Here is a 13,302-nt window from a genome sequence, read left to right on the forward strand (position 1 = left end):
TATTATTCATATTATGTTTAGAATAGTGACATTTCGTTGGTTGTTTTCATGTTTCATGGATTTTTCTACGATGGATTGGAAGTATTGATTTACCATTCATGTCGATGTTGAACCTATGGAAATGTAGAAGTTTCGATGGAAGTATCGACATTTTGATTAAAATTTAGTTCTATGATCGATCCCATAATTTCAAATTTAATTAAAGTTTAGTTCTCATACTTTCTATGGTCTAATTTTGGTTTATTTATTTATTTTAAATTTAGTTTGATTTCAATGAATCTTAAATTTTGACTCTCGAAATTAAAAAATTTCAGCCTGTGAATACATTCCACAATTTTAAAATTTATTAAAAATATAAAGATTAAAATAAGATATTTAAAAATATAGAAACTAAAATAAAATAAAATTATATTTTAATTAAGAGTTCATGGTCAGAAACTTCATTGACTTAGAGTTAGGTCGATCGATTTGACCCACATAGGTTAATGGAGTTAGTTAGGTTCACAGTCAACTTAAAAATTAATTTAGTCCATTTCATGTTTCCATGATATTGGGTAAAATGATCAATATAACATAATTTAAATTATAAACATTTTAAGTTATTATAATTTTCTAGAAATATGTATGGACCCTAGCATTTTATCAATATTTTTAAAATTGATTGAGATCTCCAATTTTCGTCGACGTCTACCATCTTAAGTTAATAGTTGGGTTTAACATGATTTTATACATTTGAAATAAAAATCAACCAAGTATTTTTTTTATTATTATTATTATTTTATTTTTATAATATGTAAAGTGTGAGAATATCTAATCTCCAACACGAGGTTTTTTTTAATACACAATAAAGGGTGGTAGATTCTAATTTGTAGCCACATACTTCTTGTTTGCTAACATATATAACATATATTAGTTGAGTCATAGTCGTTTTGGCTTGATCTCAAAATTGATAGTGCAAATTTTACGACAATCAACTATACTCTCATCTTAACAAACCAATACTATAGTTACGAATGTACTAAAAAGAGTTTTGATATTAAAACTTACCAATCATTAGTATAGTATAGCAATTAAAGGATAAAACACCTTATGAATCTACAATCGATTGCCTACACTCTATGGATAGATCCCTATTGTATGAATGACGGTATTGTTTCGATTTATTATCTGTTGTGTCGGTATTACTTAAAAATGATTGAAAATACCAACATATTCGTAGCGAAAAATGTATAAGATGAATTTAACTAGTATGTACTAAATTGAGTATAACTTAATGGATAAGACACTAATTATTCTTTCAAAAGTCAAAGTTGAATGGACTAATTCTACAATTATTGAACGTGGAAATTTCTAGTACTATGAGTTACCATACTCCCTTTATTCACATTAAAAATCTGTCTTCACGAGTATTAGTAGACACCATATCAATATTAGTGGACCTCTCACTCTATTTCTTAACTAGACGTCGACGTGACAAACAATTAATGAAATTAATATGATTTTTTTTTCATACTTTTATGGTATTATAAATTGAGTAACGTTTTTACGTTGCACTTATTCCTTTCGATCACCAGAGAAAAAATAAAATGATATATATATTTTTTAAATGTATCATATAACAACACTTGAGTGAGCTGCATTTTTTCCTAACAATCTCATGGTTGAACTTATGAGACAACTACTCCACACTTCAATGAGGTTGTCATTATTATTATTGTAATGAAATGACCTCGTTTTATGCCTCTTTGACTGTTGAGTGGCCTCTTCCTTAAATAAACTAATACCCCTTGATCGAGCTTCTTCTCTTTTTGTCTAATCCCCAATTGTTCATTGTCTCTGTTTGCTTTCTTTTTCCTCCTCTTTTTCCCCACTTTTTCACACTTTACATCTCTCCATTTCTTTTTCATTCTCAGGAAAAAGCTAATACCCACTTCAATTCCTAGACCTAAAACCAAAACCCATTATTTATTTTTTCACAAAAGTAAGAAATGGGCTTTCCTCAGGAGGAGCTTTCCTCATCTCATTTGGGCTAATTTTGCAGATCTGTGCCCTTTCATCTCCCTCCTTTTCTGGGTGTAAGTTTGTTACAAATTTACTTATTCTGTCTTAGGAGTTTTGTGCAAAAAAACTTCATCCTCCCTTTTGGGTTTTTGGAGCTTGAAGGGAAGAAGAAGCTCCTTCAGGTGGAATTAGATAGCAAAAATGGCAAATGGGTTTTTAAAAGATTGCCATCTTGTGCTGGGGAAACGAAACTGGGGTTTTGAAGTTGTTGTTTTCACTTTCTTTTCATAAGATCGAAATCAAACACTCTTTGAGGGATTTAGGGTTTTTTTTTTTTCTTTTTGGATTTTCTAATAGTAATAGAGTAAGTAGTGGATCTTTGATTTGCTAGTGGCAAAGATGATTCAGTTATTGTTCTTGGTTCTTTTTGCTGAGGGGGTGGTGGCGTTTCTCTTGCTGGTAAAGATTGGGTTACTTAGAGAGTTTGTTATAAAGAGTTTAGATCAGCTGAAAATGGGTAAAGGTCCAGCAACTGTGAAAACAATTGCAGCTACCATGTCTGTCATTCTCTTGTCCAGTCTTATGAACATTGTTAAGATCCAGAACAAAGGTGCAAAGCTTGGGACAATGTCACCCATGGATCAGGTTCTTTGGAGGACACAATTGCTTGAGGCTTCACTCATTGGTATGTTCCAGTTCATTGACTGCTTAGATTTGTGTGATTTGCTTGATGTTTTTGTTCTGTAGTATTTGCTCTCTTCTTTTAAGTCAGTTTCCATTTCTTGCCCTGCAATGTTCTACTGGTTTGAAGATAAATAATTGGTTTCTCTGTCAAGTGAAAAGAAAATATTACTATTTCTTTATGTAGCTTATTCTAATGTTCATTACTAGAATTGGATACTACATATTTAGTCGAGGCATCGGACAAATTGGTGTACTGAGTGGAAAACTATTGTGATTGTATCTGATAATCATTTGTTCATCCATTGAGATGTCTTAAGATGGCAAAGTTAGAGGTCCAACCTAACAGCCGACTGGGTATGAATAATTCTACTACTAATAAGGGGTTCTTATCTTCTGCTAAGCATCAAGAGTCTTATTTCAGTTCTTTCATAATTCTTCCTTCCGATGATACCGTCCTAGATTGAAGTTTTGACAAAGGCTTCATTCTTGTCTGTTGAATTCTGATGTGACTGTAGGTTAGAACATCTACAAACCATGTCAACTGTCAAGAATGTAATTCTACTAGATTGTTTGTTTGTTTGTTGTGGCAACAACAACAAACATTTCACTGTTATGCGAAAAATTAGAAACTAAGGAGTCAAGAATAGCTTAGTATTAAGTGTTTTTTTTTTTTTTACCAAAGAACTTGACCGCAATCCATGAAAAGTTTTGTTGATTACAATGGAAACCCAATTTGAACACCTCCCACGAATCATTTGTCTTCTATAGACAATTCTGCTATACTATGAGATCTGATTTAGTCATGTACGATAAATTTCTTTCAGCTCTCATGTCACAGTAAGTCTATCCAATCAAATCCAATCTTTATGAAGTCTGCTTATGTGCCCTTTTCTGCCTGGAGAATTACCCATGTCCATTTTCTTGAGAATGCTACATTATAATAGTAGAGAAGAACATGAAACTACATTGAGTTGGCTTAATGGTAAAAAGGGGTCATGCTAATAATAAAGGACTTTGAGGAAATGAGTTCAAACCATAGTGGCCACTTAGATTTAGTATCTTACCAGTCAACTTTGTTGTTACACGTAGTAGGATCAAGTGGCTATTTCTGTAAGAATAGTAAAGGTGTGTGCACAAACTGTCGAAGACACTCACAAATATTTGAAACATTTCATTATTTATTTATTATTATTTTTTTTAGGATAAGAAAATTTTCATTCATGAAATGAAATTACAAAAGGTCATTCTTTGGCATCGGGAACCCATTTACCAATTTAGAGGATCGTGTGATCTAGAAATCCATTAAAAGTCATTCCTAGGATGTATCTCATTCGGCTGAGTTATTTTTTACACTCTGAAATACATACATGTACTTTTAGGAAAAAAAACACCTTTTTTGTCCCTAAATTTTGAGGCTAGTTTCCATTTGGTCCTAGGTTTCAAAATGCTACACTTTTATTTCTTAAGTTTTGAGTTTAATTTCAAATTAGTTCTTAGGTTCCAAAATGCTACAATTTTAACCTTGAGATTTGAATTTTGTTTTAATTTGACTTTGGTCCTTAGGTTTCAAAATTCACACTTTTAATCTCAAATTTTTTAGATTAAATACTCACTTTTAGTTTTTGGTATTAATATCTATTAATTAATTTAAAATAATTATGTAGTGAAACATAAATATTTATAAATTATTTATAATTATTTTAGTTGTTTTAAATTAATAATAGACCTCAACACTAAAGATTAAAAATGAGTATGTTGGAATGCCTTGAATCTGTTATATAACACTTCAAATGACCAAGTACAGAGGTTTCGCTGACACTAAAGCCTAATTAGAATTAGTATCTGACATATATTTAATTATTTAATTTTTTTCCTTTTTCACTTAGGGTTTAGAAAAGTGTATTATATAAACTCTCTAATCCTAGAGGGGTTATTATTCATGTTGTGTAACTTTTTCTCTAATAAAATTGTTCCCTCTATGTCCGTGGACGTAGTTAACACACGGTTAATAAACCATGTAAATCCATGTGTCGATTCTCTATTCTTTTTTACGATTTTTGTATTCTTTAATTGTCGATTTTTATAACAAAACGTTTAGTGAAAAATTGAGGTTAAAAGTGTAGATCTTGAAACCTAGGGATGAAATTGAAACCAAGCACAAATCTTAAGAATAAAGAACAAATTCTAGAACTTCCTTTTTAAAAAGACCACAAATTCTTTCAACACATTTTCAGAAAAATGTTAATTCTAAACCCGTGATGGTAAAGAAAGAGTTATAATAAAGGAGAGTTCAACATTTAGCAGTGAATTGAAAATGAAGGGAAAGATTGTTGATTGTTGCATTATTTCTCTGTTAAGGCTAATTTGAGGAGAAAGGGTTAATTGTTGTTTTTGCCTTTGTAGCTCATCATCATTATTTAAGCTCCTACAGGTCTTGGGATGAATATCAATCGGAACATTGGACAATCAACATCACGGGTTTTGGGCACAAACGATGCCGTAAACCAACCTATTAGTTTTGGTTGGTAGAGGTTGGTGGTTTTGGAAGGCTTTATGAAACCCACCGACCGCCTACACCATTGGTCAAGGCCAAAACCGAAGGAGTGAGTGGAGGTGCTATAGCTTCCAGTGAAGAGGGAGACAAACAAGCTTAGCTTGAGGCCATAGAATTAACTTAACTTTCTTTGTGGCCTTCCCTTTCCAAACTTGAAACGCTATGGTGTTTGTTTAATTTAAAATGGGACTTGTTCAGATGAGATGTGACAGATTTACAACATAAAACAAACACCTGAAGTATCCTTCGTCCAAACTAGGCCATCCTCATTTGATTAAGGGATAATGTATTCCAGGATAATAGGACAATCTAATCCACTCATCCACCTCCCTGTCAAATAGCTCTGCTCAGCCAGATCCCAGGCTTTATGATATCATTCTGACATTCTGTAACTGTCTTTGATTACAAGATGTTGCTACCATTTTCCAGCTTGAGCCTAATCCCTTCTTTTAGAGTGATTTTTGCACCGAGCTATTAGAAGGCCAACAACAGTCGGAAGATATTAATTTGGAGGGACACGATTATTGTAAACCAACCCCATTAACAAATTCGATGGGAACTAATAATGATCATCCCTCAAGGCTCAACGGGTACTTCTTTGTGAGCAACTACCCAATGGTTTTCAAAACAATTTTGAGATGGACGCTTTGTTTTTCATTAATTAATTACAAATTCCAAGCAAGACCTCCAAGATCCTACGGAAGAGAGAGGCTCATTTTCAAACGACCAAGTAGCTAACTCTCTAACAATTAGGACCCTCCTGTGGATGAAAGATGAAATCAGGACAACCTTCACCACTTTTTTACTATATGTGTTGGGAATGCGACCAAAATCCCACATTGGTTAAATAAAGAGATGATCATGGGGTTATAAGGGAAGACAACTATCTCAATGGTATGAGGCCTTAAGTTAATAATAAATTCGGGTTGGCATACAACCAACCCTACCTGGTTTTTTGAGCACCCTTAATGAGAAGTATTTGGTGTATGTTTGAGATTTATTTTGAAAATGTGAAAATCATTATTGTTATGTTTAAAATTACTTTGAAACTTGCCTTTAATCACTCCCAAATACGTCCTTTAAATCAAGAACTGAACTTTTGATTTTGTGAATGGACTTAGAAGTTGATGAATGCTGATCTGCCATAACTACATTTCCTTGTGTTAAATTTTAGTTTCACATTGGTTCTAACTCAGGAATTACTAAGCATTATGTTGTCTGGATGTTACAGGTTTTACCTTATTCCTCGGTTTTATAATCGATCGCATGCACTATTATTTTCAAAAGCTTATTGGATTAAGAGTGAACATTGGAACTTCAAAAGAGGAAGTACAAAGGCTACAAAAAGAGAAAACAGAGCTAGCACAAAAGGAAGAGAAATGTTCAAAGCAAATAAAGGAGCTGCGAGAAGAAATATCAGTTTTGACAGAAAACTTGAAGAAACTAAAGCAGGAATGTGAAGAAAAAGATAAGAGGATTGAAACTGCTGATGCCCATGTAACTTCTCTCCAGAAACAAGCTGCCGATCTACTTCTCGAATATGATCGTCTTCTTGAAGACAACCAAAATCTTCAAAATCAAACACTAGGAGGATACAAAAAGTGAGGAATTTTGCAGGATAATTTTTCACTTAAATGGAATAGATAAGGGGCAACTGGCATTAGCATCCCTTGTTTCTTGAAAATGAGTTTAATTGAGATTGGGAAAGAAAAAAGGAAAAAAAGCGAAATGGAGATTGAAGAGATTCTATTGATTGATGTCTTCGTTCAAGAGTTTTTTGATTCTCATGATTCTAAGGAACCTCAAATTTGCCATCTTTGGTGCCTTCTTAAATGGAAATGCCAACTTTTACTCCCATTTTCTTCACTTTGAACAGAATGAGTAATACAAATGAACGAAAAAGATGGCCTCTTTGTTGCATTATTTCGGAATTAAGGCAAAATTGAAACATCCATTGAACATTAGTCGAAACATACATCACTCAACATTAAACTTTAAGGGCTTCATTCAATCAAAGAATGGTACTTATATACAACAAAAAGAATGATTAGGTACATATTAGGTACATATAAACATCTAAACTAGGTTAGCATATCCCTAGCACTTCCATCATCTATCCCATTCTAATATTTGTTTATTGCAAACTATAAACTACTCTAAAAATGTAAACTTATACACATTTCACCATAACGGTTACTGCAAATCAAACAAATTAAAATGGAATATTGTACATCATTTGAACTTAATTTTGTATATTTATCGCTTCACAAGACATAGTTCTCATGTTATTAGTGGTCACTTCAAGCACGTAAAGCACGCCACAAATACTCTAGTTGATGATAATCACAAGCACACAATGCATACCATTAGTATCTTAGTCGGTGTTCATCTCAAGAATGCAAATCACATCTCATTAAATCCTTGGTTGGTAGTCATGTTTGGCACCCAAAGCTCGATCTCATCGCCAGCCATTTCAGGCAAGCAAGACACAATATCACAGGTACCCCGCTTCATCTCAGGTCTCCACAACACATCACTAGTGCCTTGCTTGGTGGTCAAATCTGACACCCAACAATCCATCTCATTGTTAGTCATTTTAGGCAAACAAGACAAAATATCATAGGTATCCTGGTTCATCTCGGGCACCCATAACGCATCATTAGTGCCTTGCTTGGTGGTCAGTTCCGACACCCAAAACTTAATCTCGTCATTAGTCAATTTAGGCAAACAAGACAACACAATATCATTGGTATCCTCGTTCATCTTAGATGTGTGAGGCACATTAGTAGTTTCTTGGTTCGTCGTCATATCTGGTACCCAAAGCTCAATCTCATCATTAGTAAACGCAGGAATCCAAGACACACTATTTGTACTCTGATTCATCTCAGGTGTGCCAAGCACATCATTATGTTCTGGTTGGTGGTCAAATATGGTTTCCAATGTTGAATTTCATCATTAGTCATCTTAGACAAGTAAGACAAAATATCACTGGTACCTTGGTTCATCTTAGGCTCCCATAACACATCATCGGTGCCTTGGTTGGTTGTCTTATCTAACATCTGAACTCCAGTCTCATCATTCATCATGTGAGGCTTGTAAAGCACATCATTGGTGCGGAAGTTTGTGGTCGTATCTGACACCCGCGGTTCATTCTCGTCATTCGTCATCTGAGGCTTGCAAGGCACATCGATGGTACCTTGACTAGTGGTCATATCTAACACTCGTAGTTCAGTCTCATCATTTGCCATTCGAGGGTTATAGTCACTAATACCTTGATTGGTGGTCATCTGAGGGTCGCAAGGTAGGTTGGATACTGTCGTAGTGGCCATAACTCTTTGCTTTTCCGACATCTTAAAAATACATCTTTTATTTACTTTTCGTTTAGGACTTTTTCCATTATTATTATTATTATTATTCTCGGCCACATCATTATTAATCATAGGTGCCATGACTCTCTTTTTCATGGATTGAAGTTTAGATGAGCATTTATTATTGAATAATGCTTTTCGTTTGGGTCTTTCATTTTTCCATAGGCGACACAAAACATAGTTCGAATCGGAACAATTAGGCTTGACAAAACTATCATGCAAACTGTACTCATGCTTGATCCACTCACTATGATGTTCCAGCAAATGAGGATTTTCGTATCTAAAACGCTTGCAATAGCCAATGATTTGATCATCTCGACCCGTAGGATAAATAAGGGCGGCTGAATTCTCGCCGCTCCAAGTGCCATTGGCCAAGCCAATCTTGCGGTTTATATGTGAAGATATATGTCCAGACTTGGAGTCTGGAGGCATACTCCCTTTTCCTGATGATCTTTGGGTCAGGTTGGATCCATTTCTAGGTCAAGAAGAAAAAAAGATCTTGACCATCGACGCCTTGGTATGAAGTCCAAATATCCCAAGGGTCGATAAGGCCGTAGAGATCGCAGTCGAAAACAACGGCTTGAGAATATGGGAATCCATGAATCTTGTTGAAAAGGTAATGTCGAACAAGAATCTCATCAGTGGGCATGAACCTGAACCCAATCGGTAATATCTTCTGTAGTAATGAATGATCCATTATCGGAGAGCATGGAATCCCCAAAACCTCCATTGTTGCCATTCTCAAAACTCAAACTCGATCAATCTTTAGATGTAATGAAAGCCCTTTCGATTTTGATCAAAACCCCTTTTTATACCTTTCTTTTTAACTTTATCTTTCCAAACTAAATCAGGATATTATTCTGGCGTGCACCTTTTTTTTCCTTTTAAATTTTCCAACCCCCAAATTTAATTCTCATCTCGTTAATTAAAATCTTCAAGCTTTTCAATTAAATACTAAAATTCTCATTATTGTTTTTTTTAAGAATTTTTTTTACCCCCAAAAAAATCCAATTTAAATCCTTAAGTATCAATTTAAACCCTAAATACATGTTTGATACATGGTATGAAAATAAAATTTTGATAACAAGAAATTAAAAGAAAACAAAGTTATACTTTATATTATATGTGTTTGGTAGCAGAAATTGGAAATTGGATTCTGATTTAAACAATTGTAAACTAGTTGTAGTTACCCATAGGGATGGAAACGGTTCGGTTTGGTGGTCAAATCGAACCGAACCGATTTTTTTAAAATGTGAAACCGAACCGAATCGAGCGGTTCGATTCGGTTTCAAATTCGTTTTTGACATTTTTAAACAATGTATGTTATATTCTATTTTAATTAAAAACGGTTCGGCTCGGTTTCAAATTTGGTTTTCTTCTTTAAATTAAAAGCGGTTCGGTTTTAAATTCGGTTCTACTCTTTTTTTAAATATATAAATAAAGAAATATATATATTATTTAAAAAATGGCTCGGTTCGATTTCAAATTCGATTTTCGAAAGTGAAACCAAACCAAACCGAATTAATTCAGTTTCAAAATTTCTTCAAACTGGATCGAACCACGTTTTTCGATTTCAATGAGTTTTCGATTCGGGTTTTAGAAATAGTTCGATTTTTGCGGTTTGAATGACCACCCCTAATTACCCGTTAAATAACAAATGTCGATAAATTATCATTAATTTATTTATGAACATATTTTATGTTAAAAAATTGTAATTATTGTTGGATAATATTATATAATTTTATAGGAAAAATTAAAAGGGACATTTTTAATTATAACAAATATCTAAAAATATTTACATTTTATAACAAAAAAATTCCAAAAATACAAAGTACTCTTGAAACTTTTTACTATAAAGTGTAAATACTTTTAGAATTTTTCTATTTATAAGAATTTCTCAAATTATAAAATTTAAATTTAGATCTTATGGTTTATAATTAAAATTTATCCACTATGATTTGATAAAAACTTCATAATAAATGATCTCTATGGTGATGATTGGTTAAGAGCTTTTAACAAACCACGAGACTATATATGAAGTTATATCCAACCATAGGAACTAAATTCTAAATTTTAAAATCATATCGATAACTTTATCCAAACCATAAGACCAAACTTGAAATTTTACTTAATTTAATTTATAATATACTACATAATACATATTTTAATATAAAAGAAAATATTGAATCGAGTTTAATAACATGACACACTATACTTTTTAGGGCTGTTTTTAAATATAGAAAAATAAATTAAAATATTTACAAAATATAGCAAAATTTTAGAACTATCAATAATAGACACTGTAGGGACAGAAACAGTTTGGTTCGGTTCGATTTGGTGGTCAAACCGAATCGAACCGAACCACATATATGCGGTTTGGTTCGATTTTAAATTCGGTTTTGACATTTTTAAAAAATCCATGATATATTCTTTTTTTAATTAAAAGCGATTCGGTTCGGTTTGGTTTTAAATTCGGTTTTGTTCTTTAAATTAAAAGCGGTTCGATTTTAAATTCGGTTTTACTCTTTTTTTAAAATATATAAATAAATATATATATATATATATATATAGTTAAAAACAGTTTGGTTCGGTTTCAAATTCGGTTTTCGAAAGTGAAACTGAACCGAACCAAATTTTTCGATTTCACTGAGTTTTCGATTTGGTTTGGTTCGGTTTTAGAAACGGTTCGGTTTTTGCGGTTTGAATGACCACCCCTAAGACACCAATAGACTTCTATCAGTATCTATCAGTGATATTGATAGATACAATTTTATCATTTGAAATAATTTTTCCTTTTTTTTTTTTTAATATTTTCATATTTATTTAATATAAATTTGTATTTTAAATTTTAAAATTCAAATTCTAGATATCAAGAAAACATAAAAATGTTATTTTCAGAATTTAAATTGTTTGGATCACAAAATTCAAAAATAATTTTTTAAAAACAAAATTCAGGTTGTTACCAAACAACTATTCGATGAATTTAGTGAATCTGAAAAACATAAAACAAAATTTGGATTGCGAATCATATAGGTACTTAACTTTTGGTTGTATCTATAACATTAAATTTTCGTCAATATGTCGATATTTCCATCTATATTTTCACGTCAATATGTCGGTATGAGGGGTGAATCGATATTTCTATTATATTGTAGAAAAATTCACGAAATATAAGAAAATATAAGAACACTTCCAAATCGATATTTATATTATATTAAAATTATTGTTCACATTTCTATAAAATTAATACCTCAATATTTTAAATATTGATTTTACTTGTATCTAATTTAGACAATTGATTATTATATTAAAAAAAATAAGGGTATCTACATAATTTATCTTACCCTTAGTTCTTTCCGATCAAAATATCTCGACCGAAACTGATGAATTTCAACCATTTTTCAACTGAGATTCCACGTGGGGTGCATGAATCCAGGTTGGATTTCATGATTTTTGGAAAAAAGAATCCAATGTTTCCTTTTCGCTTATTTTCTTTTGTTCTTTTAATAAATTATTTATTAGTATTTTTTAGTTTTTCTTGATTAAAGAAAAGAAACATCATACTACAAATACTTTTTAAAAATTATCAATTTAAACCCCTAAACTTTAGGAATGATACAAATTCTAAACTAGTAATTGTATAATTTAAACTATGAGCTTTTGTACGTATATCAATTTACACCATCTATTACATTTTATTTGAAAAAACCTCACGTGAAATTTATAATTGCATCAGTTATCCCTTAAACTTTCATAACTAAATGAATCAATTTAGACTCTTAATTATTATAAAATCGACATGTGAAGAAATCTACACGCATTTGAAAATTAATGCATGAATGATTTTCAGAGGTAATCATAATAAAAGGTCTAAATTGATTGACTTACGAAAATTTAGAACTTTAATTGTATTAAACTAGAAATTCTAGTCAAAGTGAACTTAGCTTAGTGGTATTGACATAACCTTCGTTTCATTATTAATTTAGGAGTTTAATTTAATCTATTATTCCTATTGTTGATTTACAATTGTTATTTACCGTTGATTACATCAATATTTACCACATGAAAGATTTAAAATAATTCTTCGTTCATAGCAATGATTAATTATCAATGTCGATAGTGTCATTCAATATAACTTAGTGATAATTGACATTTACAATCTCTCAAATCTTTATACTTCATTTGTTTATATAAAGAACATGTTCTTAAAATTTATTAAACACGAACAAGGTAACCTCAAAATTACAAACAGTTATCTCAAATCTTTATACTCCCTATCCCTATCCCAAACGGTTAAGTTCTTCGCCTTGCTCAACGGTTCAGTTCTCTATCCAAGGATTTTAAACCAAGGCAGGGGTTGCAATAGGGTGATCCTCTTTTCCCTTATATTTTTAGGAAAATTACCAATTTAGTACCCGAGTTTTGAAAAATATGTATATTTTTCCTCGAACTCTTAAAACATACTTTTATAATATAGTCTTTGAGTTTTTCAGAATATGCTCATTTGGTCCCTATGTTTTCAAAATCTACATTTTTAGTCCCTAAGTTTTTAAAAATAGGTTTAAAAAGTCCCCATATTAATTCATGATTATTATTATTTTAAATTAGAAAAATATATATTTTTTTTTAAAATGTTCTCTTTCTCTCTAAAATTATCTGTTGAACTTGCTTCAAACTTGCTAATACAGAAAAAAA

General features: G+C 31.7%; 1 protein-coding gene across 1 annotated transcript; it reads left to right on the forward strand.

The window, feature by feature from the left end:
- The first annotated feature begins 1,812 nt into the window (after window positions 1–1,812).
- LOC120078814 (B-cell receptor-associated protein 31-like protein) lies at window positions 1,813–7,096 on the forward strand. The gene is made up of 2 exons (XM_039033139.2): window positions 1,813–2,686; window positions 6,471–7,096. The coding sequence occupies exons 1-2, from the start codon at window positions 2,401–2,403 to the stop codon at window positions 6,842–6,844; spliced, it is 660 nt and encodes a 219-aa protein (XP_038889067.1). The 5' UTR covers window positions 1,813–2,400; the 3' UTR covers window positions 6,845–7,096.
- The last annotated feature ends 6,206 nt before the right edge of the window (window positions 7,097–13,302 follow it).

The sequence above is a fragment of the Benincasa hispida genome, chromosome 5, assembly GCF_027475165.1.
Source record: "Benincasa hispida cultivar pf3 chromosome 5, pf3_genome.v1.1, whole genome shotgun sequence".
In the NCBI taxonomy this organism is placed as follows: Eukaryota; Viridiplantae; Streptophyta; class Magnoliopsida; order Cucurbitales; family Cucurbitaceae; genus Benincasa; species Benincasa hispida.

Excerpts from the sequence above, each read along its gene's own strand:
- LOC120078814 (XM_039033139.2), top strand. The coding sequence starts at position 2,401 with ATGATTCAGTTATTGTTCTTGGTTCTTTTTGCTGAGGGGGTGGTGGCG. Across the intron at positions 2,687-6,470 it reads GCTTGAGGCTTCACTCATTG|GTTTTACCTTATTCCTCGGT; the intron begins GTATGTTCCAGT and ends TGGATGTTACAG.